Source organism: Giraffa tippelskirchi, chromosome 4, assembly GCF_054371585.1.
Source record: "Giraffa tippelskirchi isolate mGirTip1 chromosome 4, T2T-mGirTip1v1.2.pri, whole genome shotgun sequence".
In the NCBI taxonomy this organism is placed as follows: Eukaryota; Metazoa; Chordata; class Mammalia; order Artiodactyla; family Giraffidae; genus Giraffa; species Giraffa tippelskirchi.
Window position 1 is genome coordinate 90,062,603 of NC_137278.1, and position 22,619 is coordinate 90,085,221.

The 22,619-nt window shown below is 52.1% G+C and overlaps 1 protein-coding gene across 19 annotated transcripts in view; it reads right to left on the bottom strand.

Annotated features, from left to right (window-relative positions):
* SFXN5 (sideroflexin 5) overlaps positions 1-22,619 on the bottom strand; it is a 122,952-nt gene that overhangs the window by 41,198 nt on the left and 59,135 nt on the right. For 12 of the 19 annotated variants that reach the window (XR_014051484.1, XM_081482997.1, XM_081483002.1 and 9 more), the window contains 4 exons: positions 20,238-20,291; positions 19,185-19,241; positions 17,806-17,871; positions 6,451-6,541 (listed from right to left, as the gene is read on the bottom strand). Coding sequence is in view for 16 of the 19 variants with exons in the window: in XM_081482997.1 (XP_081339123.1) it covers positions 6,451-6,541; positions 17,806-17,871; positions 19,185-19,241; positions 20,238-20,291 (268 nt within the window). In the remaining 3 variants the exon portion in view is untranslated. Of the gene's footprint in view, positions 1-5,984; positions 6,039-6,450; positions 6,542-11,888; positions 11,936-17,805; positions 17,872-19,184; positions 19,242-19,932; positions 20,292-22,619 lie in introns of those variants that run through there. The other 7 variants (XR_014051482.1, XM_081483006.1, XM_081482998.1 and 4 more) reach the window with 4 other exon arrangements.

The following is a 22,619-nucleotide window of genomic DNA, read 5'->3' on the forward strand; positions in this document are numbered from 1 at the left end:
TTCTTTTAAATAGCTTGAGAATTTGGGGAGAATTTCACAACCCATATTGAAGTGTCACAAACTCAGGACTAGGAATTTCTGGGTTGAAAAATCAGCCTGTAAATTTAGGTATAGGCTGACTCTGAAGTTTGGGATCTTGTAATAAAAGATTCCTGCTGACACATTCATTTTCTGAAAAGCACCCTTTTATCACAGCTCCTCCCCAGCTGAAGATTCTTCAATGATCCCCCATTAATCATAAGCTAAAGCTTGAACTCTCAGCTAGTATTCAGGGTCCCAAAATGTCCTTTCCCCACCTGGCCCACCCCAACCAGGCCCCCTCCTTTCACATTCATAACCCCTCCTCCGCTGTCTTGGGCTTCCCCACCTCTTTTACGTCTGGTCTTCTCTGCCTTCCGGATTTCAGGAATTAGAAGATACCTGAATTGGAAGGTCACTCATTCAACAAGCACTCTCTAAGCACCTACTATATGCCACATCCTAGGCAATCTTCCCACCACAGGTGACTTGGTCACACATAAGTGCCTCTCTCAGATTTTTGGACCAGGCTGATACTCAGATGCTTCTCTATCTCAGGAGTCAGGCAACTCATTCCACTAATAGACTGTCAGTTTTTCAGAAGATCCTGCTACTCTTTTTGTGTCCACTCCCAGTGCTATTCTGCACGTGTGGGATCTGGAACTATAGAGACACCCTTGTTCTGGCCACTCTGTCTCTAACATGCAGCTGAAGCCAGGCAGGCTCATCAGAGCCACATACCACATGTCTGTGTGTTAGTCGCTCAGTCATGTCTGGCTCTTTCAGACCCCACGGACTGTAGCCCATCAGGCTCCTCTGTCCATGTAATTCTCCCAGCAAGAACACTGGAGTGGGTTGCCATTTCCTTCTCCAGGGGACTTTCCTGACCCAGGGATCGAACCCGGGTCTCCCTCATTGCAGGCAGATGCTTTACCATCTGAGTTACTAGAGAAGCCCAACACATCACATGGACGGACCTACTTCAGGCATACAGTCCACAAAATCCCCAGTCGTTATCCTAAGTACTCCAATCAAATCAGGTTCAGCACCTCCACACTTGTGCAGCTGCCTTTTTTGAATGGTGAGCCTTACATCAAACCTTGTGAGATCTTTTTGGCATGCACACACACCCTTGCCCATGAATTCATAATCATTGCCATGTTGCTATCTCCATTCCTTGTGTGTGACCCATTGGCCTCCTCTGACTAAGGCAGTTATAAAATAAGTGAGGGGACAAGACTGAAGGCAGAGCCCTAGAACACACCACTGGGAGACTTCCCTCTGCTTGACTCGGTCACACTGGCCCTGTCCTCTTGGGGCCTGACACACACCAGGGCCCCATGCCAGTTCTAGGGCTCTGATTCTGGCACCCAGCCTGGCCCGCCTACCCACCCAGATCCAACCAAGAAAGGCTGAAGAATGTGCCCAGGGTGACCGAGTCATCTACGCTAGGCTTGCCAACTGAGTGAATGACAGTGACCGTGAAAACTAGCATGAGAAAACAAAACATTCAAAAAACAATTTTAAAAACCACACCACAATAAATTCTAAGCAGCCACACAGTGTGGTCACCAATGTCATCAGGGTGGGGTTTCACTTCTGGGTGCCCAATTTCAAACTATTTTTACTAAAACATTCATCTGATCACTGTACAAACCCACACAGAACACTGGGTGCCAAGCAAAGAGGGGGTTTGGGGGTTGGTGATGAATGAGATCCAGTCCCTGTCTTGGAGAGGTCACAGTCTGATGAGAGAGGCAGACTCAAAAACAAAGTGAGTAGTTCCAGGACAGACATAGGCACACACAGGTGCTGTGGTATAATCCTGACTGGGGCTACCAGGGAGGACTTCCTGGAGATGGTGGTATCTGAAGAGAGAAATGAAGGCCTGGCAGCCAAGAGAAAGCAGAGAGTGGGACTGAGGTAGTGAGGAAGAGCGAGCACTCCAGTCAAATGGGGCCTTGTGCAAAGGCCTGGGGTCCAGACTGAAGGGAAGTCACAAGATTCACCACAGTGTGAGAGGGTTCGAGCAAGGCCAGGGGCCACGTCCAAAAGGTGACTCAAGGGCCTTGAGGATAGCCTAAGCTCTGTGGGGGCCACATTAAGTGTCATTGATCCCGACAGAGGGAGGATAAGCCTCAAGGCCCAGGACACAGCGGACACAGGCGCACCATGCTGTCTTCCAACCACAGGGAGGGAGGAGGTGACGCCTAGGGACGGCTCTTAGGGGCTTGGGCACACTGCCAGGGTCACCTCCCAGGTGAAGGAAGACGGTGGATTGAGCACCAGGAGAAGAGCGGTAAAATGAAGGGGGAATCAATGACAGGAAGACCCATGGTCTGGGGCGAAGGGAAGCATAGAGACGGGGGCGGAGGTGGGGCACTCTGAGTATGAACCAACAGAAGACCTCCCCCAAAGGCTGCCCAGACACCCCGAGGAGCAGACTCCCTGCTGAACACAGAGACTTCTTCATGGCAGTGAAATCAGCTGTGACATTTAATGTAAGGGACTGCTGCCAACAGCACAAGACGAAGTCACTTTCCACAAAGGAATAATTGAGGCTCCATGCAGGAGGGTTATTCCCTGTGCAAAGCTGACCGGCTAGTCCTGAGGCTCAGGCCCAGATGGGGCTCTCAGTACTCGACACTACCTGTCCCCTGCTCCACGTGGATCCAGCCGGGCTGCCTGGGGGTGACCTTCAGAGCTTCCTACCCTGCCCCCCACCACGTACACAGAGCCGGGTACTCAGGTGTGCTGCCAGGGGACCACGGGGGTCTCCACATCCCAGCTCCAGGTCATAGTCCCTGCCATGCCCACTGCTCACCAGCTGGGTCTCTGCCTCTTCCCTGATGTCCCATCATGGAACTGGCTCCTGCCACTGACCCTGCCTGCCACTTCTCCAGGCTCCCACCCCAAGGACTCACAAGAACGCTGTTTGTGGAGCCCGCCTCCCCTGGAGTGGACTCTGCTCATGGAGACTGGTGGCTGGACCTGGGGGCGGGGGTATTTTTCCGACACCTCCTGGATTGACCTTTAATTACACTGTTTGCCCAGCTCCCCAAACCATTAACTTCCACCTCACAGCAATCGCACATCAATTAATGGAGGGGCTGCTCTGAGCTCGAGCTCCTCAACACAATTAAGCGTGACAGTCCACAAATAAGAAAGAACTGAAGAATTAATTAAGGTCTAAACAAATTAATTACCAGTCCCCAATCAATTCCAATGCCAGCACACATGCTCCTGGGCTCACCGGCTTTCCTAACATCTCCACATATAAATAGAAACTGAGATTTCCCACATGATTGCTGCTCTAGACCAGGGCATGAGGCCCTGAAGCCACCTTGAAGGAGAGAATTGGCTGCAGTGAGCATCCTTGGGGCTTCCCAAGTACTCAGCACACACTCACACACACCCATCAGTCACACATACATCAGTTGCACACACGTGTGCACAACCCTAGCTGAAAAACCAGGGGAGAACTGGAGGATTGCTCCAGGTGGCGGAGTGCTCGTGGTGGTGGAGTGTCTGGGGCTTGGCACACCCAGGGAAGGCCCGCGGTGACTCTCACGGAGACCCCCACGGGAAGGGGCTGAAGCAGGGTCTGGCCTGATGCCAGAGAGGGGTGGGAGCGGCAGGAATCAGGCGTCCTCTGCCCAGAGTCTCGAACCTCTCTCCTGGGGCAGTGGGGCACCCCCTAGACTTCAAGCTGGATCAAGACAGGGCAAAGCAGTGGGAAGAAGAAGCTGACCCCAAGAGCTTCCTGGCTCCTCCAAGCCTGAGTCCCCAGCCCATCCAGGGGAGAGGGAGGAAGTGTGTGGCTGCCGAGCACAGGGCACATGGGCCCTTTCAGGACCCTCTCTCACCCTGAATGGGAGACCCTCTTCTGCTCCACCCTCCCGCCCCCCACCCTGACAATCAGAGCTTGATATGATCACTTTCACTTGCCTCAACCTGCTCCCCATGTGCACTTAGGGCTCCGTGAGTTCTGCCTCGCCATTAGTCCAGGGGTCCAGAGGGCCAACAAGTCCTGAGCAGACTTCTCAGTGGCCTTGATGGTGGCCAGCCGAGAGGTGGATGTTTGGAGGGCCCTAGGCCCTGCCACTGTGCAGTGGGACAGACAGATACTGTCTGGCTGGAGGCCCCAGCGGATATTGTGCAGGAGGCCAAGTGTAGGAACTCTTCAGTGGCCTGAGGGGACCAGGGGGCTTTTAAGCCCCTGAGGGGTGAGGTGCACCCCTGTTTACCCTGAACACCACTGTGTCCATCTCCGCTAGGGGAGTCAGCAAATACCATTGTAGGTGGGCCTAGGATGGGCACTGGAGGCCAGAGAGATGGAAGCCCACATGTCGGGGAGGAGAGAAGAGGCAGGGTGTGGAAGGCAGGCACACAGCCGGGACTTGGACAGCAGTGGGAGGAGCAGGCAGAAAGGGCCCATTGCTGTTAGGATCCTGGTGAGCTGGGACCATCAGGGCTGCAGACCTCACCATGAGCGCCCTGTGCAACTGGCTAGGGACACGCAGGACTGCAAGACCCTCTGTGACGGCTGGAACAGGTTCCTCCCCGCCAATAAGACAGGAGAGGAATTGGCTGGAGCCCAAAGAGGGACAGGTCAGAAAGCCTCGGAAAGGGTCAAACCTGAAAGCAGGGGCCCTCCTCCTGAGGGAGCCCCCAGAGAGGTTAAGACCACTTCCAAGGTCACACAGCAAGATGGCTGGCTGAGCAAGGCTGCAATGGGTCCCAGTAGAGTCCTTATCTGAAGTCTGGCTCAAGGACAGATTACATCTCGGCTGAGACCAAGATCCAGTCCAGTGCAGCTGAGAGCTGCCCCCTCCTCGGGCTGCATCTGACCCCCCAGCTCAGGACGAGGAGGTACACCAGATCGGCAGCTGTGTTCACTCAATTAGGCCCCTTAACAAAGTCAGATCTAAAGAGTTATTCCATTAATGGCCCACACCAGAAATAGCTGAGAGTTCATTAAAAGTGTGGAGTTGCTATAGCAATTATCTGGGTCGGCTGAGGATCAGCCGGGTGGCTGGTCCTGGGAGTTCGTTAGCCTCCGGGCCCACGAGGAGGTGGGGCTGCTCAACAGTGATCTCTCACCTACTCACAGGGGCTTTTCAAGTGCTTCAAAGCCCTTTCTGATGAACAGAACTAGTCTGTGGTCTCATCTGCTCCCCACTCAGCTCAAAGCTGTGGGAAGGTAGGTACTGGTGCCCACGTCTTACAGGTGGGGAAGCTGAGCCCTGGAGGTGAAGAACGGGATTGGGACCATGAACTTGGGTCTCACGCCCACCTCTTTAGACTGAGTCTTGGCACCAGGGAGCTCACGGGACCTCTTGCCCCTTCTGGGCCTGCCCCAGCTTTGTCCTCTGGCATCAGATGGTTCAAGCACTTGTTTCTCCTCTTTTGTACCTTCTCCCCAAATAAGGTGTAGGCTTCTTAAGAGCCTGGCTGGGCTTTATGGGATCTCAGGGCCCAGACCTGGGGCATCTATTGTGAATTCATGGCTCCAAGACCAGCACAGGCTCTGCTGAAAGGAAGTGAGAGCACCTACACACACACCCACACCCACACCTCCCCCCCACACACACACATACCTACCCACCCCTATGATTAGAGGCCCCTGAAACATAAAGGGCTTGGAGCACCAGATTTAGTGGGAGCCTTGAATCTTCTTTTGTGTCAGGAACCTGAGGCCCATATACCCCTCTCCAAATAATGTCTCTAAAGTTTATGCTTTACAAGCCAAACAAGTGGGATTACAAGGAGATTATATTGAAATAAATTATCAAAATATTTTTTCAATTGTGATATAGTAAATAGATGTGCTTTTAAACTACTGAATTTAAAAAAAAAAAACAAGATCTATAAGTGGATCTATTAACTCATAATTTGGGGTTAGTGTTAAGCACAAATGGTATTTTTAAGATCTCTGTAACAACTGTAATATGACATGAAAATACCTGTGATTTCTACTGGTGAGAGTCATGGTCCTGCTTTCTACTGCAATTTGCTGCCTATATTCATAATGGAAGGAAATGCTACATTTCAGTTTGTTGTTGTTGTTTAGTTGCTCAGTCATGTCCGACTCTTTTGTGACTCCATGGACTATAGCCCGCCAGGTTCCTCTGTCTGTGGGATTTCCCAGGCAAGAACACTGGAGTGGGTTGCCATTTCCTTCTCCGGGGGATCTTTCCAACCCAGGGATAGAACCCACATCTCCTGCATTGGCAGGTGGATTCTTTACCCCAATTACCCTTTCTTCTATCTGCACACATTTTCCTCCAGTTTCCCCAGGCAGAACTCCCCGCACCACAGTGTCAAGAGAGGCTTGGAGGGGCCGCCCAGCTCCCCAGAGCCCAGCAGCCCCATGTGCCCAGACATTTCTGTGCACATGTGCACAGAAGCTCCTCACTGTGCAAGGCTTACCTACGGCAGGGAATGGCACAAATCTCTGGATGAGAAGGCGGGTGGCCGGGGTGAACTTGTTGGCTTTCTGAACCAGGACATTAAGGCCCACCTTCGAAAGAGAAAACAGAAAGAGTGTGTGCTGCTGCAGCGGCCTGGGGAGTAAGGGGCAGGCAGGGGGAAGAACAGAGAGCAAGGGCCACCATCTTTCCATACAACTGCACCCCAGACCCAAATCCTCAGCATCAGCTGATGCTGCCGAGCCCCAGTGTGGCTCCTTAAAGCATCACTACCCAGGCGTCCCAGTGAACCGGCCTGTGAGACAACTACACACACGCACACAGGCACACAGCCTCCTTGGGGACAGGACAAGGGATGGTAGGATGGCTGCTGTTAGAAGAATATATAATCTGGAAGTAAGTGAAGTATAGGACACCCCTCATTCCTACTCAGCTTCTTTTTTTTTAACTTTTTATTTTATACTGGAGTGTGCGTGTGTGTGTTAAATCGCTTCAGTTGTATCCGACTCTTTGCGGCCCAATGGAATAGCCTGCCAGGCTCTTCTGCCTATGGGATTCTCCAGGCAAGCATACTAGAGTAGATAGATTGCCATTTCCTTCTCCAGGGGATCTTCCTGATCCAGGGATCGAACTCGCATTTCTTGTCTCCTGCATTGGCAGGTGGGTTCTTTACCACTAGAGCCACCTGGGAAGCATAGGTGATTAACAAAGTTGTGTTGATTTCAGGTGTACAGTAAAATGATTCAGTTACACATATACATGTGTGTAACATATGTATATATTCAAATTCTTTTCCCATTCAGACTGTTATATAATATTGAGAAGAGTTCCCTGTGCTATACAGTACGTCCTTGCTGGTTATCCATTTTAAATATGGCAGTGGGTACATGTCAATCTCCCATCCCCCACAACCTTTGCCCTCCCTGCCCGATAACTGTCTGTTCATTCTCTAAGTCTGTGAACCTTTTCTGTCTTCCAGCATCTTAAGCACCACATGGTCCCACTGTGAGCCCAGCCATAGGCCTGGCCAGACTGAGAAGGCTCAACACAGGGAGACCCATAGGTGACTGGAGAGCTAAGCAGAGCTGCCCAGAGCAGGATGGGGGCTCAGTGGACATCCTGGGGTCACTGACCACCTTCACTTGGTGCAGGACATCTGGGCGTGCCTTGCCTTTTCCATGGGCACATGGAAAGGCCTGCCTTCCTTTTCCCCCCATGCTGACCCTCATCTTCCTAGAACACAGGTTCAATCATATCCAGCTCCCCATGGCCTGTGAAAGAACTGCCATCTCCATGCAGCAGTCGTGGCCTTCATAACCTCCCTTCCCCACTCCTCCAGTGCCCCGTTTTCTCTCTCTATGATCTGATCAGCTGGTCACCAACACTCTGTGTGTTTCCCACCTCAGGGCCTTTGCCCGTGCTGGTCCCTGTGCCCTGAACTCCCTCCTTCCTCTGCTCAGTCCACGCCTGTCTTCCAAGGCCCACCTCCGCACTCTACCTCCAGTGTCACTAACGCTGGGAGTCATTTAACCTTTCTCTGCCTTGGTTTCCTTGTCTGTAAAAAGGGATGATAACATCTGACAGCACCCAGGGCTGTTGCGGGAATGTACGCACAGTGCTTGGCATGAGCTTGGCACATAAGAGGCCTCAGTTAATGAGTCTATGTAGGAGTGACGTCACCTCTCCCAGCAGAAAGTCGCTCCCTCGCACATCACCAGCCCCTCCTCCCCAGCACTCACTACCCTGTGAGTCTGTGAGCCTGATGCCCCAGCCAGATTGAGGGAGGGACTGTGCCTTCTTCATCTTTGGATGTCTGGCCCTTAGGGCAGGGGATGGCACATAATACAGGCTCAGTAAAGCAGTGGCTGACGAATAAATGGAAAAAAACAACAAATAAGTGGATGGATGGAGAGATCAGCAAAGGCTGGAGGAGGGGCATCTCAGAGAAGGAGGGATTAGCTGGGGAGGACTCCGGTGGGAAGACAAGCATGAGCACAGACAGAGGGAGACAAAAGAGGAGCCTGTGGCCTAGATGAGGGTGTGTAGAAGACTCTGCTCCCCCAAACTGGGGCCAGAGCCAGTCCTCCGCTGTGGGCCTCCTGGCCTGACAGGACCACGGACAGCCTGCTCTCAGTCTGGTACACCCACTGGCTCAGCAGGCCACCCTGCACCCGCAGCCCTGGCTCGCTCTGGCCTCAACCTTCTGGGTTGTCAGGGGAGATGCAGAGCCTTGGGAAGGCCTCCAGGACATCAAGGTGGATGCTGCAGTAATCAAATCAGGGCATGGCCTGGCACAAATGGCCCAGAACAGGCTGCAACTGTAAGACCCAGGAAGAGAGCAAGTGCCAGCCCACCAGCTGTGGGCAGCCCGGGACCCCACACCAGGAGCCAGAGTGCTGCCAGGCAAACCCAACCTGGGCTCTCAGGGGCCTGGCTTCCATTTGAAGCATCAAGCTGGTGATCAGAGTCCAATTATTGTTCTCTCTGCTTGCTCAAGGAGAGGCAGGGAGATGCACGGCAGCTTGGACACACTTCGGTGGCGGGGCAGTGCAGGTGGGTAGTCTGAGGGGATGCCAGTCCACCCTGGGCCCTGCAACCCTGCTTCAAGGCTGCCCCTGCTACACAGATAGAACTCACCAAGGCCAGGTCTCCCCACTCTCAAACAGCAAGTAACTATTTTGGTGACTCAGAAATGGTCGCCCCAAGCCCCCCAAAATACCGGGGAATATGTTCTTACAGAATGCCAGTGTAGAAGGAGGACACAGGCAGGCATAAGCGATGAGGAAGGAGGAGGAAAGGGGCATGCGGAGATACCAGGCCAAATGAAACATCTTAATCCAATCCCCACTGCCAGCCTTAGAGACAAGGCGTGTTGGCCCTTTTAACAGATTCAGGGAAGTTCAGGCTGATTCAGAGAGGTGAAGTAACTTTGCTCAAAGACAGACACTATTATGAGGCAGGTAACACTAGGATTCAAGCCCACAGTCTGCTAATTCCAAAGCTTTGCTCTCAGCCACTGTGCTATTTACTTTCCAATTGTCTTCTGTCTCAGTCAGGAATGTCCGACAGGCCATTTTTTTAAATGACGACAAGCCATTTCAGACTGGCTGTTTATAGAGCAAAAGCCTCCCTGCAAAGACCAGCCTGGGGCTGAGGCCCAAGTGAGCGGAAGGCAGCTGCAGGTGGAGGAGACAGGGCTCTTGAGCCACCTCTTAAGGGTCTGGGCTCAAAACCCTCTGCATTTGTTTGGAAAGACGCAGGGAGTGCTGGAGGAATGGGGAGCAGGAGCCTTTTGAGAAGCCAGCAGGGAGCTGGAGCCGTTCCCCCAGCAGCCTTCTGGGGACAGGCCAGGCTGGCCGTGGGGGAGGGCAGGAAGGAATAGGGGCCACTGGTTGGAGCAAACACCCAGACTTGCCTGCTGCCCTCAATCCTTCCCTTCCCTTGGCTGACGGTGCTTCCCAGCGGCTAGGATTAGGACAGCCCAGAATGATGACCCAGCCTGTCTCCCCCAGGGAGGAGGCTGGGACCAGAGACGTTTGGTATATGTAGTTGCAAGCTCGCTAGGAACCCATGAAGTCACTCTGTCCAGTCATTGAGGATGGGCCTGGTGGCAAGAAGGCATGAATACAGGTGAGGCCTTGACCCAGACCTTATTGTCCCAGCAATTAGGATGGCCACAGTCTGGGAAGGAACTAGGGTGGGCTACAGACTGGGGGTTGGGAGCCCGTCTGTTCTGGTTCCCTGGGGACCCTTTGGCCTGGAACATTTGGTAGAGCCCATTAAAATTAAAAAGCCAAGTGGCTGATGGCTCTGAATGCCAGCTCGCTTTCCCTGGCATGGTGGGTCCTGTTTAAGGGAACCAGCTGGCATTAATGGCACACAACTCATCACGAACAGCAGCTAGCGATCAGAAAAATCTGAGCTAATAATCGGGTTTGGGAAAGATAATGAGATATGGAACAGTCACTGCTGAGGGTCCCCCAGGGTTTGTTTTAACAGCCTCCAGATAAACTACAAAATAGAAATTAACCAAACAGGGGCTCCATTTTGGTGGAGGGGAGCACAAACAGGATGGGAATTTTATATAAGAATTTCCCATGGGGCCAGCCACAGGGGTCCTGGGAGAAGCCAGGGCCCAGGACTCGTGGACAGCAGATTGGGCCTGAGAAAGCAGTGGACCTACCTCTCTCCAAGCTCTGGCTCCCAGGAGGGTGGATTTGCCATGGGCAGCTAAGAGCACCAGAGGGGAAGAAGGGAAGACTGGCTCCCTGGCAAACTCCCACAGTGGAGATAAATGCTGACCGGCACGAAGAACTGGGGAGGGGTGGGAGCCCCGCGTCCCAAGACCTTCAGTGTCATCGGGGAACACGGCTGATAACTGTCTCCTTAAGAAGGAGGGTCCTTCCAGGCCAACACCAGCCTAGCTTCAGCAAGGCCAGAGATGTGACATCGGATGGGATTGGAACAATGCCTGTGTCCTCCACTCCAGCCCACACATCTGGTCCCCTGCAGGATGCCTCTATCTCAATGGGTTTCAGCACTCCACCTACACACAAGGCAAATGAGGGTCATCTTGATCTTCCTCACTCACATCCTGTCTGCCTCTCCCATTCCCAGCTCAGCTCTTCAAGCCAGAACCCTAGGGGTCTACCTGGACAGGAGCCTCTGCCACCCCACACCCAGCTCTGTCTGCTGGGTGTCTTAAGTACAGCTATTTCTCTCTCTCTCTGCTCCCACCATTTAGCTTAAACAACCATCACTTCTCCCTGGACAACTGCCCCCCTCCTAACTGGGCTCCCTACTTGCACCCTTGACCCTTCTAATCCACTGTCTGATCCACAGCAGCCAGAGTAGACCCAACACGTGTGAGTCTCTCAGAGGTTTCACTGCATTTAAGACGCACACGGCCCTACCTGACCACCTGGCCGTGCTTGCAAGGCTCCGGTCACCTCACCACCACCCTGTTCCTCCAGTGAGCCAGTTCTCCCTCATTCTCTCCCACCTTTTCTCGCAAGCCCTGCCTTCCCTTGGCTTCCTCACTTTTCAGATTGAACGTCAGGCCCTCAGAGAGTCCTCCTCTTCACTCAGGGCTCCCCTTTTACACCCTCTCATGAAACCTGGAGCTCTTCTTTCCACATACCTATCACAGTCCCTAAGTATATTCATTTACTTCTTAAAATGTTGGGAATCGAAGTAACACGTGTGTATTATTTAAAACAGAATCGTATGGAAATATTTTAATCTATGGACACTTTACTAAGCATCCGTCTCTCCCCATAGGCCCTAAAGTGCTGGGCACAGGGCCTGTGTACACTCCTTTCTTCATGGAATTTCTGGTGCCTGATGAAATGAGTAGGTGCTTAATAAATGTTTCTAGATAAATTAAGTGACTAATTTCTGAAGCAGAAAAAAAACAAAAGAGCCACAAATGAGACTTACCTTGTGCAGCCACTGCGGTCCACCTTGGCAAACACAGCTCTGTGGGGCTGGAAGATGCACATGCAGGTCTAGGACCACCTGAGTGGATGGTATATCCACTCTGCCAGGAAGCGGGGCTTTGAGGGGGGCACTCCCCCTCCCCCAGGGCTATGAAGGCTTCTGAGAAAGGGGATGCCCAACTGAGCCCTGAGAAGGAGGCAGCCAGGTAAGAAGAGAGGGGGACTCTGCAGGCTGTAGAAACATGAAATGCCAGGTTGTCTGCAGCCAGTTCTGCAGACTAATGGCACCTGCCGTAAGGGGTCCAAGGCACCCTGGAGGACAATAGACAGGGTATGTCTGAAAGGAGGGATGGCATGAGGTCAGAATTTAGGATCTACTTTTGGGTGGTAGATAATAAAATAACCAAGTGGTCATACAACCAAGTATGAAAGTTGTACCATAAAGAAGGCTGAGCACTGAAGAATTGTTGCTTTTGAACTGTGGTGTTGGAAAAGACTCTTGAGAGTCCCTTGGACTGCAAGATCAAATCAGTCAATTCAAAAGAAAATCAACCCTGAACATTCATTGGAAGGGCTGATGCTGAAGCTGAAGCTCCAATATTTTGGCCACCTGATGGGAAGAGCTGACACGTTGGAAAAGACCCTGATGCTGGGAAAGGTTGAAGGGAGGAGGAGAAGGGGACGACAGAGGATGAGATGGTTGGATGCATCACCAACTCAATGGATATGAGTTTGAGCAAGCTCTGGGAGATGGTGAAGGACAGGGAAGCCTGGGTCGCTGCAGTCCATGGGGTCGCAAAGAGTAGGACACGACTGAGCAACTGAACAACAACAAAGTGGTCAGGGGGTTTTTGTGGGGCCTGGTGCAGCAAGGGCTGGAACAGGTCAAGGCATCTCTGAGGTACCAAAATTGCCCAGCAGAGGGCGTGCATTGATTCAATAGAATAAAATCTTGATAGCAACCAGTGACCCCAAGCCTCTATGGAGGTCAATTGTCCTGCAACCCCAATCAGGCTGTTGCTTGGCAACAGGTTCAAGAGCAAAAGGCCAAGGTGGCAGGACAGAGTGTGCACAGGTTCAAACACCAGTCATCTCCAGCTGCAGCTGTGTAGCTTTTTGCTAGCAATAGTGACCAACACTGACCCCTGAACCATGCCCCACAGGAACCTGCTGGCCACTTGCTGGAAAACCAATTATATCAGACCCCTCCTATCTAGGAAGGGACAACAACTTGCCCTCCCCAGAATAGATGTGGAGCCAATATCTGCGTCAGACTTGTCACTGCCAGCATTACCATCTGCAGGCTTCCGGAACACTTCAGATTCTGATACAGGGTCCATACAATGGGCCCTCCAACCTGGAAGCCACACAGAGTGACAGCAGAGAGGCAACAGTCTGGTCTAGATTCTCAGGCTGTTGGTCTCCTAACTCCATCAGGCTCAGAGAAGAGTATCTGGGCCTGAGCTACACCCTGGACCACAGAGGACACCCTGAGCTACACCCTGAACTATACCTTGGACCCAGAGCTATACCCTGGACCATGAGGACACCCAGAGCTATACCCTGGACTGCAGAGGACACCCTGAGCTACACTCTGGACTACAGAGGACACTCTGACCTACACCCTGGACTACAGAGGGCACCTGGTGAGGACACTGATGAAGACACTGAGGTACAGAAGCAGAGTCAAGGACAGACACTATTTTACTGACAAAAAGCCACTTTTTTCTTCCTGCTTCCCTGTGGTGTAGGGAGGTTGGAAAAGTCAAGCTGTGCTGTTGGCTCCCCACTGGAGGAACTCTTACCCTGCCCCCTAGTAGACAAGTCTCTCCCAGGTGCTCTGAGACCAGAGGGGACTGCAACAAAAATTTTGAGGGGCTCTTTAAGTGTGACAAGGGGTTATACTCTACCCACACGCATACTTGGTTCCTGGGCGTTCTGCAAGACTACACCTGGCTCACTCTGTGCTTGAGTTGTAGCTCAGGGTGTCCTCCGTGGTCCAGGGTGTAGCTTAGGGTGTGCCTTAGGAGATGCTTGCCAAGTCGAAGGCACTCCATAAGTGTTACCCACTATGATTACTTGCCAGTCTGACTATCACGGGGGCATGGAGATCCAGTAAGCAATAGGAACTGGGAGGGGTGAGGCTCAGCCTAGGCATCCCCTGGGATACCTCCTTGTGCCCACTGTCTCAGTTAACAGACAATCACTGCATCCTATACAGAAGCACCCTCCAGGGCCCAGGCCCTTTAGGAATAGAGGTCAGCATTTCTCCAACAGGGAAAGCCTTTGGCCAGCGATGACCTGGCTGAAGGTTAAGTGTTTGAGGATGAGGCATGAAGCAACGCTCATACTCTGGCTCTGCCATTCAGCTCCTGACTGTTCACGTGAGCCTTTAGCCCTGCACCTTCCTCTCTGGCCCCAAGTCCACTCTTAACCGGGACCCTATGTCCAGTCAGGTGGTCCATCTACTGGCCCTGCCAACCGCTCACAACTTCCCCTCCAACCCTCTTCTGTCCACACCCTCTGCAATGTCCCAGGCCCCTGAGCCCAGGCAGGGGTTCCTGGCAGGGCTCTCCTCATGACTGACAAGGCACTCATGGTGCTTCATGGCCCACCCCTGCTGCCCTACCCCGCCCGCTCATGGTCACCCCATCACCGTCACTCCTTCCACGGCAGCCACGCTCATTTTCTGACAGCTTTTGGAATCTGTCCTGCTCTCCTTCTCCTGGTGCCCCTTTGGGTGCTGTGCCCTCTTTCTGGAACACCCAGCCCTGCCCTCACCTCTCCAGTCTGTCTTATAAGACCGACTGTGAATTAGGGGGTGCTCCCCTGTGTCCTTACCCACTGCATCATTTTTATCATAATCATGGTGACACCACAGAGTATCCTCAGCTTCTTCCCCTCTCAGCACCTTGAAAGTCACACCAGTCTGTGCCATCCCCCAGCACTGGCGAAGTGCCTGGCACTCTTGCACTCCTGAAGGCAATGACTGGGTCTCCCTCCGGTAGCCAGGACTCGGCAGGGGTGACCACAGAAACGCTCAACACAAACGCCCGAGCTAAAGCACAGCGAGCACTGACAGAACTTCCTTTGTTAAAAGACAGCAAACTGCTAGATTTCAAAAATAACTTAAGACGAAATTTCTTTTTTATTCCCGAGTAAGAAGACAGACATTGCCAGATCTATTTAGAGGGTTCACCAAAAGGCTGCTAACCCCCCCACTGGTGGTCCTGCCACCAGTAGGAGACTGCAGTTAGGGGGTACACAGTGGGGACTGATTCTTGGGGCTGCTGCCCAAGGTCAGGGGCTCTTCTGAGAGGGGAAACGGGCTCTCCCAGGTCCGGGGAGTGGGCTGGACTCACAGGGCCTGGCCTTGACTCAGCAGGTCCTCAGTCTCTGGGATCTGCCCTTGGCTTGTCAGCCCTAATCCATGCCGCCTGCTTGTAGGACTCACTTTAATTAATGCCAGAACTGGGCCAACCACTGGGGCCATGACACTCGTTTGCAGGTCATCTCCTCCTAACAGGCTCACCCTGGGGTAGGAGGGAGAGGGGTGGATTTGTCACTAATTGAAGCAGAGATCAGTTAATGAGGCCGCGAGGCCTGGGCTTCCAAAGAACAAGGGGAAAGGAAAATAAAATAAAGCCTCTTTCCTTGGAGGTTTCATGATTTACACACACAAAAGAAAAGCAAGCGAGCTGCAAATTTTCCAAGTCAGAAACTCCACTCCATCTGCCGGAGTTAGACCCTCACTGTGCACAGACGTCAGGCGGGGGGACAAGCCGCTGGCGGGTGGAGCGCAGAGGGGCCTCCAAAGCCAACCATCGATCAGCAACCTAATAACAAGTGTTCATGGAGCACTGCTCCGCACCCCGCTCTGTGGGGGAGAAAACACGGGGCCTGTCCCTGTCCCTGGCAAATGTGAAATCCGGCAGAACAATGAGAGGACAGGACGCGGGGCATAACTGAGCGAGTGTATGAGAAAGACAGAAGTTTCTAGGACTTGGGGCTGGCATAGTCAGGGAACACCTCCTCCAGGGGCTCTGCAGCTAGGAGGGGAGGGGAAGGAGGGTGTCCCCAGCACAGGTACACCCCCTGGGGGCTGTGACAGCCCAGCACGAGGCCCCATCCCCTGTGAATAAGACCCTGGCTCTGCAAGCCTGGAGGGCCCTAAGTCCCCAGTAACTCTGCACCTTGGGCGTCAGAACCCTCACCCCACAATCTGGGCTGGATCCAGCCTTACAAAGTTGGGATAGAATGACTGACGGCTGCAAGCGTGGGGCAGTAAGGACTGGGGGTGCAGAGAGCCCAGAGCCCTGGGAAGAAGCCATGTCCCCATCCCTGCAGCCCCAGGCCTGTTGGAGAGGGATGTCCCCCAGGACAGTGATCCCCTTGCACTACAGCCCGTCCCAGCCAAGGCCACTCCTCGTGTGGCTTCCTCCTCCTGGCTCCTCCCCACCTCCCCTTACATCTCAAAGAAGGAACCTGGGACTTTCAAGCCACTAAAACAGGCATAGCTATGGGCCCCTCGTGTCATAAGGAGCAGGAAGAAGGTGACAGAGCCTCTTCTCCTCTCTCACAAGGTCCCCTGACCCTGACCAGCAACCCCCAGAATCAGAGATCCCAATTAGTAAGACCCTCAAAGGTATGAAGTCTCATGCTGGGTTGCAGGACCACCAGGGTGGGTTAGCAGCCTCTTGATGAGTGATCTAAATAGATATGGCAATTCTGGCTTCGTGCTTGGGTAAGACATAAGGAAAGGAGAGGGATCTTGAGCATGAAGTGGGGACCGCCCCCCCTCCTAACAGGTATTTGGAAGTGGACCTGGTCCATGTGGGAACAGGGTAAATGAGGCCATCTCAGTACAGACCCAAATCCCTGTTTTGGAGAACAGTAAAATAAATGGTGGTGTATGGTATCACCCATACCATGTAGGTATCACCCACACCAGTGGGTCAGTACACAGGCGTGAACCACTACATTTAGTTAAAGACATGGGAAAGATGAGAAGGTGGGTTTTACAAAAAGATGATTATATGTGAATTTTTATTATGTGTAAATGTTTTTAATGTTGCATTTCCTGATTATTTTTCTTGCCAACTACCTGTACTTATTGGGTAATGAATAAAATAATGAAGTTGTAAAGTGACTCTTACCCTCCGGAGTGGGCTATGGGAGACCACCCAGCCAGGATGGAGAGAGGACCAAAGACAGGTGCAGGGGTGGGATGAACATGCCAAAGTCTTGGGAGCCTGATCTTCACTCTGGCTCTGGCTCAGGCTCAGGCCCTTTGCTGGGTCACCTGCCCTCTGCCTTCACCTGGGCAGATAGTTGATCTCACATAGTCAGTCTACAAACCTCCCCTACTTAGTAGCTGCTGTATTCTCAAAGCCCTGTGGGATTCAAAAAGAGTCTATAGCCCCTGTCTTGAGGAATTCACAGAACTCCAGGAGGGCCTGAACATGTGACCACATGACCAAGGCCACCAAGAGGGGATCCAGGGAGCACAGGCAAAGACTAAAGGGGAGCTGACATCTGGACCAATCTTGGAGCTGGATTATGAGGCCCTTCGCTGCTGCATCAGCCACATTACTGAGCTCCCTCTGAGGAAGGTAGTCGGTAAACATGCATCCCTCTAGAGCAGGCTTCCTGCCCCTGGCTGGACTGTGCAGCCCTTCACACGGCCCGTAGGCACTGCCTCCCCTCCCTTCCTGTTCTCCCAAACTTGGAGCACCAGCCTGTGCTCTCCCTCTACCTGTGGTCTACTTTTCTCGCCTGACAGCCCCCACACAGAAACCTCTGCCTCCCACACTGTTTGCCCAGCCCTGACCCTCAGACAAGGTCTGCCCTGAGATGCTGGGGAGGGACAGCCAGAGAGCAGCAGGGTGGAGTGGATGGCGGGGGTGGGGGTTACTCACAGCAATGGAGACAGCACTGATGACAGCTCCCAGGTAGCCCTGGATGAACTTGGATACAGGTGAAGGCTGAAAGATACAGAATTTCAGGACCCCAGGGTGCCGAAAGCTCCCACCCTTGCAAACGGCCCCAGCCACAAGAGACGTTCCCGTCCGGGAGCCTGAGGGGCAGGAGAAAAGGAAGGCCTCTGGAAGCCAAAGGGATCCACGCCTCCCTCAGCACAGCTCCGCACATGGAAACACGGGGCAGCTATGTCTAGGGAGATGCCGAAGGGCCCACTGCTCTTCTGCCCTATTCTAGAAAAGTCCTTGGCAGACATTTGGCTGGAAGCAGAAAACAGCAAGGGCCAAAATGGGTCACTTATGGCTGGGGCAAGCAGGGCCAGTTAGGAAAGCTAAATGTTGTGAATGGGCTGTTTGGCACCCAGAGTACTTTCTCAGTGGAAATGGCAATGTTGAGGTGGCCACAGCCTGACTGGCTCTCACGGGCCTCATCAACCCAGCAGGTCTTCCAGGCCAGTAGGAGGCTGTTGCTCAATATTTCTATGGGAAAGTGGATCACAAGTTGTGACACACAAAATTAAGCAAGAGCTGAGGAACTATGACAGCAATTCTGGAGATGTTTGGTTTAAGGTGAATGGGAGACAGCTAAGCAGAGCTGTCCAGGTGTGAAGCATCTGAGAGAGACATGGGCCAAAGGTTTAGACGGGAGAAGGTGGGGATGTTCCCAGAGTATCAGGCCCAGAAATTGTACTGTTCATCCCGGCTCATGACACCCCTGTCACTCCCCACCAAGGTTGTAAGTGCCCAGACCCTCTCCTCCCAGACTGACAGCCCCCAAGGGGACCTAGACCTCCCCTCTCCTCTGCTGCCTTTGGATGGAAGTGTGGGAGGACTGACACGGGGAGAGAAAGCCTTGCCAGTGAAGTCCAGGGGCCCAGCCCTTCCTCGACAAGAGAAGGGTGACTGGGCCTCTGCTGTGAGCTCATCCCAGGAGTGCAGGGCACTTTGGGAGGACAAGCTAGTCCTCTCAGACCCCTCACCCTTACAGGCAGCCCTTTAGCTTTGCAGCCAGCGATCTTGGGGCACCAGGGCCGCTTCCAGGCAACTTGGAGGCAGATTTAGAGGAATTCAGTCCTCACGTGCCTGATGCTGTCCTGAACCAAGGCCTGCCCCAAAGTGTTCAGAAACCAGCGGGGCTTATCCCTTCCTCCTTCCCCACCACACTCCCACGTTATGGGCCTTTGTCACGTCATGTGAACAGCCCCTCCCTGGTGCGGCCCCTCCTGAAGGGCTGGCAGTAAAACCCCGAGGAGCAGCCTTGATGGAGGAGGGTCACCCTGCCTGCAGCCCACCACCAGGCGATGGTCTGCCATACTCACCTTGGTAGCGTTGCGGTTTGCGTAGTTGACACAGGCGTTGTGGCTCTGGTTCAGCCACTGAAAGGCAAGGGGAGGGGATGGGGGAGAAGTCAGGAGAGGTGTGGTCACCTCCCTGGAAGCTAGGTCTGAACCCGGGAGGCCACCGTCTTCCAGAAAGACATGGCTCTCTATTCATGGTGGCTCCATCCACCCCCAAGTTAGTGCGACCAGCCATCCTGATTTGCCAGGACAATGGAGGTTTCAGTGCCAAAAGGTCTCAGTCCTGGGAAACCCCTCAGTTCCTGGTAAACCAAGACACTGGCCCCAACTCGCCCAGCTGTCCATCTCAGACCAGGCACGGCCACCTCTCCCAGAATTCTAGGGTCCACTGCCCCAAATGGGCCCACTGCCTTTGTTGCATCATCCTTTTTATATTAATGACTGGACTGAAGGTGGACACCATTCCGGAAGGGCCCTGGAATGGCTGACAGCCTTGAGCCTCTTTCAGAATACCCCAGCCCACTGTCCTGCACTACCTGCAGAGCCCAGACATGGACACTATTAGGAGTGTTTTTTTCCCTTCAGGAAGACTCTGACATTTTCTCCTGAAGACTAATAGGTTTTTCTTCCTGTCCTGCTTTCTCTACACAGACACACACAGAGCTACGGTTTTGAGTCAGCCACAACCCGACTGCCTCCAAGGGCAGAGACCAGGGTCCGTGATGCTCTTTCACCCACCTTACTACCCCTAGGGTTGAGGGTGGATTACCTCCCCCATAGATTTGGATGAGGCTGATGTCAAAATGAGGCGGAGGGCCTCAAGGTCACTGGTCATGGAACAAGCATCCAGGTGAAGCCAGCCCTCATCTCCTCCGGCCCAAGGATTGCTGGGACCTGCTCAGCAGGACGAAGTCCTGGGGTTTCTCCCAGTGGTCCTGGGTTGGGGAGGAGTCGGAAGGGGGGGTGACTTTCCGCAAGGGGACTAGATAGAGAGGTGACGCTGGGACAGGGTGCTCTAACCAGCACTTGTTGGGTGCCCTCTCAGGAGCCTTCTGTTGGCAGGGAAACTGTTACCTGCCAGAATACAGTGGACGCCAGTGTCTGATTGGGCAAGAGAAGACCAACAACCTATGAGAGAGAGAGAAAAGGCTGAAGAAGGCAGAAGAAACCCCTACACTTTGGCAAAGAAAAATGACACAGTCACGAACAAGAGTGAGTTGGATCTGCACAAACTGATGTGTATGATCTGTGCAAACCACTGCCCAAAGTGAGATGACATACAATGAAGAAACCATGGTTGCAGAATTATATGACAGCATAATCCCATTTTTATAAAGGAAAAAAACCCTCACCGTATATATCATGTACACAAATATACATACATATACATATCTCCAGGCATCAAAAAAATCTATAGCACAGCACGTAGATGTCCCTGCGGGTCAGTACTTCCCCACGTTCTTCTTGAGTATTTCTGTGTTCTTTTTAACAGCCGACATGTGTATTTTCATAATTGGTGTCCAGGGGAACAATAAAATCAAAGGAGCACACAAAAGGAGCCCCTTTACTTCTACCCAGCTAACCTGACTTCTTCGCACCCTAGCCGTCCAACAGGATCTTTGTGAGGACTCAATAATATTCATTTCAAAGGCTTTAAAGAGTGTGTGCTCAGTCATGTCTGACTCTTTGCGACCCCACTGACTGTATCCCACCAAACTCCTCTGTCCATGGAATTTTCTAGGCAAGAATACTTGAGTGGGTTGCCATTTCCTCCTATAGGGGATCTTCCCAACCCAGGGATCGAACCCACATCTCCTGCATTGACAGGCAGATTCTTTACCACTGGTCTGCCTGGGAAGCTCCATATTTAAAGGCCTTAAGTGTTTTACCAACACAAGTAAGGAAATTAATATATATTATCTCTGGGCCCCCATGAAGCAAAACCTACACTATATTTAGGCTATTGAATGAAACATAGATGTCTAATATGTATTTGTTGAATGTGTGAATGAATGAATAAATACACACATATGACCAAGTCTGGTTATGTAAGTGTCGACCCATTATTCTCAAAGCCCAAATATCACCTAAGACCTAGACCCAATGACTTTATTCTTTTGGTTAATGTCCAGATTAATTGCCTGATCTTGACACTGACCAAATCTTAGACTTCAAGGATTCACGTGTATCTGTCAGATTTACCTTTTGAGTGCTTGTATGCAAAATAACATCTACCAAGTGCTGCTGCATATGGAAAAAATGTGCACAGCCATCCACATATTGACTTATTTATTATTCCTGTAGATAAAATGGCTCTTTGGCAAGAATTTCTGTAAGGAACAAGTATAAACATTCAATTCTATGCAGTAAATCAAATTCTAGACATCCTTAGCATTAGTAAATCATGTTTTAAACATTAAAATGTTTTAAAACAGTGAACATGCATACACATTTATATTTATTGGCCCATATCAGTTTGAATAAAATTATATAATGTAAAGCCATTCCATAGCACTGATGAAGGATTATCTTATGATATTTTTGTCCCGCAAGTAAGATCCCAACTTGATTTTTCTTCACAGTGACAGCTTAGGGTGCTGGAGTGAGAATCAGGGACCTGAGGTCTCAGCTTTGGCTCTATTCCTGTGTGGTCTCCAGCAGAAGACTTGCCCCTTTGGGGTTCTAGCTTTCTCCCCTGTAGGATGAAGAGGTTGACCTTGGAGTTCCTATCTCAACTTAAATTCTATTTCCAGAGTCCAAGTAGTAGGTATGAAGCCAATATACATGGTTCCATTGTGTGTAAAAGGGAATTTTCCCACCAGTCCTACCAAGAAGGAACCCCAGGGGACCCAGGATCTCCTCTTGGTGCCTTAGTCAGAAGCCAGACCATAGCGAGGAAACCGAGCCTAGAGAGGCCAAAGCTGGGCACAGATAGGTGAGCCCATGAGTGTGTAGTATGCGTGTGTGTGTGTGTGTGTGCGCGCGCATTCTCCTGCACTGGGATGTACATATACATAGGTGTGTGTGTCTGCCTGTCTCCTGAAGCCCAGGGAAATAAAAGCTGTTTTCCACTGTTGGGAAACACATTCCCCTAACCCCCTGGTTTATATAACATAGGTGTGTTATGAACTACATTGCATTCTCTCCCTCAGTTCCCTTTGCACCCCTTGAACTGCGCTTGGGTCACCAGGACCATCATAAGATGTGGCCCATGGGACTCACTGTATTTACCAGACAGCTGTTGTCCAGGACACTCACTGTTCATTACATCGGTCCCCTTTATGAATCCTCTTGGAGGAAATTTTCTGGTTTCAGGATCAGAAATTTATACTTCTGAACATCTGGTTTGCATCTATCTTATAGACACAGGGCATCCAACTGTGTCCCTCTTTGCACTGACTGTCAAGATATCCAGGCTGGGTCTCCACAACCCACATCTGCCAAGGAGACAGACCA